Consider the following 6,000-nt stretch of genomic DNA (forward strand, 5'->3'; position numbering starts at 1 on the left):
CCTGCATGTTCCCCACTGGAGTTCAAGCCCACAACCGAAACCTGGGCATGTGCCCTGACCTGGAATCAAACTAGAGACTTATTGGTGCATGGGTTGATGCCCAACCACTGAGCCACACTGGCCAGGCCAAAAGGCATGTGTTTTTTTTTTTAATACGGTGTTTGCTACTTTCTAGTTATGTGAGCATGGACAAGTCGTTAAACTTCACTTTAGTTTTCTCATCTGAACAACATAAACTATCAGCAGGATGGTTTATGAGGATTAAGTCAGATAGGGTACATAAAAATCTCTGGCACTAAGTAACTGCTCAGTATATGTTAACTTCCCTTGTCTCCTCCATTGGTGGAAAAAGAATCATTGAAAGATACTTTAATCTAATGGAGCAGACAACACAGGCAGCAGGAGTATAAGAGGGCCTCGAGGCAGTCTCACGTGGAGGAGGTGGAAGTACAATATGTACAGTGTTACATATATAGAGTACTTCTTCCTCTTACGTACCCCTCCCTCACAAAATCACCCTTGTATTTCATTTCCATGATGTCTTGATTTGATTGACTTTCTCTTTGGTGTCTTTCCCTCCCCCTTTCTCTCTCCTTTTCCAGAATTCACCCAGGCCTATGCAGATGTGGTCTTTCTTGCCGACACCTCACAGAACACTTCACAGGCCAGTTTCCAGTGGATGCGCAATTTCATCTCCAAAGTGGTTAAAATGCTAGATGTTGGTAGGAACAAGTACCAGATTGGGCTGGCTCAGTATGGTGGTCAAGGCCACACTGAGTTTTTGCTCAATACCTACCAGAGCCAGGATGAGGTGACTGCTCACATCCATGAACACTTTGTCGTCCGGGGAGGCTCCAGGAGGACAGGCAAAGCTCTGCGATACCTCCATCAGACCTTCTTCCAGGAGGCAGCGGGGAGCCGCTTTCTCCAGGGCGTCCCCCAATATGCAGTGGTCATTACCTCAGGCAAATCGGAGGATGAGGTCTGGGATGCCGCACAGACACTGAGGGAGAAAGGTGTGAAAGTCATATCTGTGGGCTTACAGGACTTTGACAGAAGAGAACTGGAGGGGATGGGGACCCCACCCCTTGTCTATGAGATGCAAAGTCAAGATGGAGTCAGACAGGTGATACAAGACGTGAATATGGTGATCCAAGGGATTGGGCGATCCGAGGTCAGGACAGAGGCCGAGGAGGCCACTACAGTCACAAAGGCCGAGAAGGACACTACAGTAGGTAAGGTTTGGTCTCTAGGTATGTGAGCTACTGGGAAGTCTCAGCGTAACAGGAAAGTCTGGGGAAAGGGCAGAGATGGGGGATACTCTGGATTCCTCAGCACCGGGAAACAGGCACTGGTAGATGGGAAAGAGGGCTTGGAGCGGCATCAGGCACAAACCTTGTATTAGTTACCTATAGTCAAAATGATGCTGCATAACAAGTCATCCAAAAAGGCAGTGACTGAAAAGAAGTATTTATTTTCACAGATCTGCCAAGGGTCAGGTCTTTGAGTTCAATTAAATGGCTTTGCTAATCTTGCCGTGGCTTATTCACAGATTTGGGATTTGGGAATGAGGGTTGGCTGGTCTCCGTTTGACTGCTCCATCACTTTCTCCCATCTTCCTCCCGCGATCATTAGGCTACTCTAGGCATCTTCTTCCCATGATAACTTTAAAGGTTCAAGAGCGAAAATGCAATTGCATAAGCACTTTTGAGACCTTGGCTTCATCATCTGCTAACATTCCATTGGCCAAAATAAGTCACATGGTCATGTCATCATCCATGGAGAGAAAAAGTATATTTCCACCATGGACATGAGATGTAGGGAGTAAATATTTCTGTACTATAATCCAGGTTACCATATACCTTTTCCAGAAGGAGCATTCAGGCTTCTCACCGGAGATTAAATACAGTCCTTCCTTAGTTTGGCAGTCAAAATGCTTAAGGGAGATGCTATAGGCATTTTGGGTGGGACAATTTATAATGTAGGACTGTCCTTTGCATGGCTAGAGGTTTTATTTGTTTTAAAAAATATGTTTTTATTGATTCTAGAGAGAGCACAGGAGAGGGAGAGAGAGATAGAAACATCAATGATGAGAAAGAATCATTGATTAGCTGCCCGCTGCACGCCCCACACTGGGGATAGAGCCTGCAATCAGGCATGTACCCTGACTGGGAATTCAACTGCGTCCTCCTGGTTCATAGGTCGATGCACAACCACTGAGCCACGCCGGCCAGGCTTGCTAGAGGTTTAATATCCCTGGTCCCTGCGAGGAGCACCCCTGAATCTTATGACAATCCCAAATACCACTATATATTTCCAAATGTTGTCTGGGAATGGGTACCACTGTTGGTTGAGAACCACTGAGACTTATCTTTTATACATTCTAACCACTAGCCAAGCTGAACTACCCACCATTTGCTGTGTATGTCTCATGTTTTCTCACCTCTGTCTGCCCTGAATACACTGTACCGTCAGCCTAGAATACATCATCTTTCAGCTTTTAAGTTACCTTCTTTGTGGAGCACCCCCACAACTACTAGTAAAAGCTTGGTGTGGCTTCTATTGTTACCGTCAGCCTAGAATACATCATCTTTCAGCTTTTAAGTTACCTTCTTTGTGGAGCACCCCCACAACTACTAGTAAAAGCTTGGTGTGGCTTCTATTGTTACCGTCAGCCTAGAATACATCATCTTTCAGCTTTTAAGTTACCTTCTTTGTGGAGCACCCCCACAACTACTAGTAAAAGCTTGGTGTGGCTTCTATTGTATCCCCACAACTAGAAGCAATCAATCCCCACTTTCTCTGAATTATCATAGCTCTGCCTAGACCTCTCAACATCTAGAACTTGAGGGTCCTTGGAATTTTATAGGCAGAAAAGACAAACATATGTGAGACGAGAAGAGGAAAATCCAAATAGAGCTAATAAAGAACTGACAAGTACCTATGGGCACTCTGTGAAGTAGGAATAGAACAAATGAGGGTGTGGTGGAGAACCTGGAGGGATTGTGTTGGTCCCTCAATAATGGGTGTGATTTTAATATACAAGGAGAAGGGAGGAGGGTACTCTTGGTAAGGGGAAGAACATGAATAAGGGTGTGGAAGTGGGAATGGGCTGGATGAATGCGGAAGAAGGTGAAAAAAATGGAGCCAATTGGGATGGGGGCATTTAGAGGGAGCTAGAGATGAGATTAGATTAGGTAGGATGGACCCTGATTATGGGGTCCCAAAGGCACTGGAAAGTAGCAGTAGGCTTTTAAGCAGGACAAATGACAGGACTAAAATGGTCTTTAAGGAATCCTTTAGTGTGCAGGCTGAATTCCACATGACACCTCTTACTCAGAAGGACTTTAAGGTTGAGCCGTCATCTGTCCAAATAGAGAGGGAGCCTGGGTCTGGCCAGTGGTGGCTCTGATAATGAGGAAAGGGGACTCATCCTCATGACAACCTGAAAGGAGAATAATAGCACTTGGTACCAGCAGGTGAAGGAAGGGATGAGTCAAAGATGCTTGGGTTTCCTCAGAAGCTGTTTTAGATTTGGCAAAATAGGGGGCCACATCCTTTTTTTAAAATCTAGGATTGATTTTTGGTACTCTGTAAAAAAGGACCAAAGGGGAAATTTTAGGATACCAAGAAACCAAAGATAATCAAAAGATTATTCTTTTGACCCTACAAGCTCTTCTCCCAATTTTGTCTCATCATATGCAGCTGTCTACACACTGGTTTCAGCCTCCTGTGTATATGGTTTCAGCTCTCTGCTAGGGGGATTTTTATTTTTTCTGACATCCAAGCATATTTGTGCCTTTTTGGTATGTGGACACAGTGTTGGTTTTTTTTTTTTTTTAAATCGTTGCTGTTTATTTATTTATTTTTTTTTACAGTAAGCACTGCCTTAAATTGTGAAAGAGGTTTGGACTTCTCTTAGAAGGGAGTTTAATGCAATATAACGCCAATACCCCATTTAAGGCAGATTAAAGGGAAGATTCTTTTATAGCAAAATAAAATAGCCATTAAGCCCAATTTTTGGACAAAGATTTCTGGTGGGAACTTGGGGTATTTCATGTTGAAATAACATGAAATTTATAGAGGAAGCTGTATCTGTTAACAGTCACAATTTACTATTTCCATCTTTTACCAGGACAGAGGCAAAGTTATTAAATCCAGGAGGTTTCAGGCCTATAAAAGAGAATTTGACCCAGGGTTTTCTGAAACTTGAAAAATGATGAAAAAACTAGCCAAGCAAGACTCAGATGCTTCTAATGGACTCAATGAATCAAAACATGACCTTAAAGCACTTTCTTGTAGATACAGATATATTTACAAAATTTGCAAATATTGTGAATACTCTTTCATGTGAAAAATTTGGGGATAGGTATGAACCCTGTAATGTTCTTTGACCATCATACCAAATGATGGTCATAAAGCCTTCCACTAAATTCTAAAATGTATCAGTATAAGTTAGAATAATACATATTATTATGATTTTAATACTAAATATTACAGTATATAAAAATAAGTATATAAATATAATGGTATATAAAATATAGCATGACTTTTATATACAAAATGAATGCTGTCTTTCTTATTCTGTTCTCATGCCTAAAACCCTTCTTTTTGTTTTTGTTTTTGCTTATAGCATGTCCCACTGCTATCCCTGCTGACTTAGTATTCCTCATTGAGGAATTTAGCAGGGATCGGCAATCTAATTTCCAACAAGTTGTCAGTTTCTTAAAGACCACCGTCCGCTCTCTAAGCGTTTTTCCCGATGTGAGAATTGGCTTGGTCTTTTACGGCGAGAAGCCACGACTTGAGTTTTCACTGGATACATTTCAGACTCCAGCCAAAATCTTGGAGCATTTGGACAAATTAACCTCCCGGGGACAGAGACGAAGGACCAAGACGGGTGCTGCTTTGGATTTCCTAAGGAATGAGGTTTTCATTCCGGAGAAGGGCAGCCGGTCCAAGCAAGGTGTGCAGCAGATAGCTGTGGTCATCACGGAAGGCTTCTCCCAGGACAATGTGTCCAGACCGGCTTCTCTCCTGCGCCGGGCGGGCGTTACCATCTATGCTGTGGGCACCCAGCTTGCCTCCAAGAGTGAGGACCTGGAGAAGATAGCTTCATATCCCCCTTGGACGCACGCCATCCCTCTGGAATCCTTTTTGCAACTCTCCATTGTGGGAAGCAAGATTAAAAACAAGCTCTGCCCTCAGACGGTGGGCGGAAGAGTTTCCGTTACTGGCATGGGCTATGCCGTGCAAGAAGGTAGGAGGACCTTTTCCAAATTTTATCTATACTAATAAAGAGCTAATATACTAATGGTTGATACGCCGTAACGGGCAATGACCAGATCATTAGCATATTAGCTGGGGCATTGCTCCGGAGACAGGGTGGAAGTGGGGAGGTGCCCAGAGAAGGCGGGACCAGCCAGAGGTGACTGAGGGCGGGGTTTGAAGTGCACTGGAGCTCTGCGTGGACAGGTTCGGGTGTCAAGGCAAGGCTGCAGGTGGGTGGGCAGTGCCGCATGATTTTGAATCACGGGCTGGGCTCCAAATTATATATATATATATATACACACATTCTGCTTGCTCTATGCATCCACTCATTTCCTCTCCTATCCCTCACCTCAACCCCTCACCCCATTCAAGAAAAGATTTTGGAGTCAATTTATTAAAATACTGAAACACAAAACTTATAAAGTTAAAATGATTTCATCTTCATTCCTAACAGTGCAGAAGAATGTGAAGTAAATAGTGAACATCCCTCCCTCTTTCTATCTTACCCCTCATCCATTTTAACAGTTAGATGAAACCATATGCATATTTACAGTGGAAGCCATAGGGAATTGAGTATGGATTGACCAAATCTTAAGTCACATAAAGCAGGAAATTATTTATAAAAAGATACAGACATTTTTGAAATTTAAAACTTATAAGTTAAAAATAAAGGAAAATCAATTTTCCAAACTTGCGTGTAGTGACATCGCTTCTTTGAATATGACCCCT

General features: G+C 43.0%; 1 protein-coding gene across 1 annotated transcript in view; it reads left to right on the forward strand.

Annotated features, from left to right (window-relative positions):
- Positions 1-6,000, forward strand: part of LOC102761905 (collagen alpha-4(VI) chain) — a 102,221-nt gene that overhangs the window by 19,754 nt on the left and 76,467 nt on the right. Inside the window, exons 5-6 of the mRNA XM_015568067.1 lie at positions 603-1,235; positions 4,634-5,260. Of these exons, the coding sequence (XP_015423553.1) occupies positions 603-1,235; positions 4,634-5,260 (1,260 nt within the window). The remainder of the gene's footprint in view (positions 1-602; positions 1,236-4,633; positions 5,261-6,000) is intronic.

Source organism: Myotis davidii, unplaced genomic scaffold (assembly GCF_000327345.1).
Source record: "Myotis davidii unplaced genomic scaffold, ASM32734v1 scaffold962, whole genome shotgun sequence".
Lineage (NCBI taxonomy): Eukaryota > Metazoa > Chordata > Mammalia > Chiroptera > Vespertilionidae > Myotis > Myotis davidii.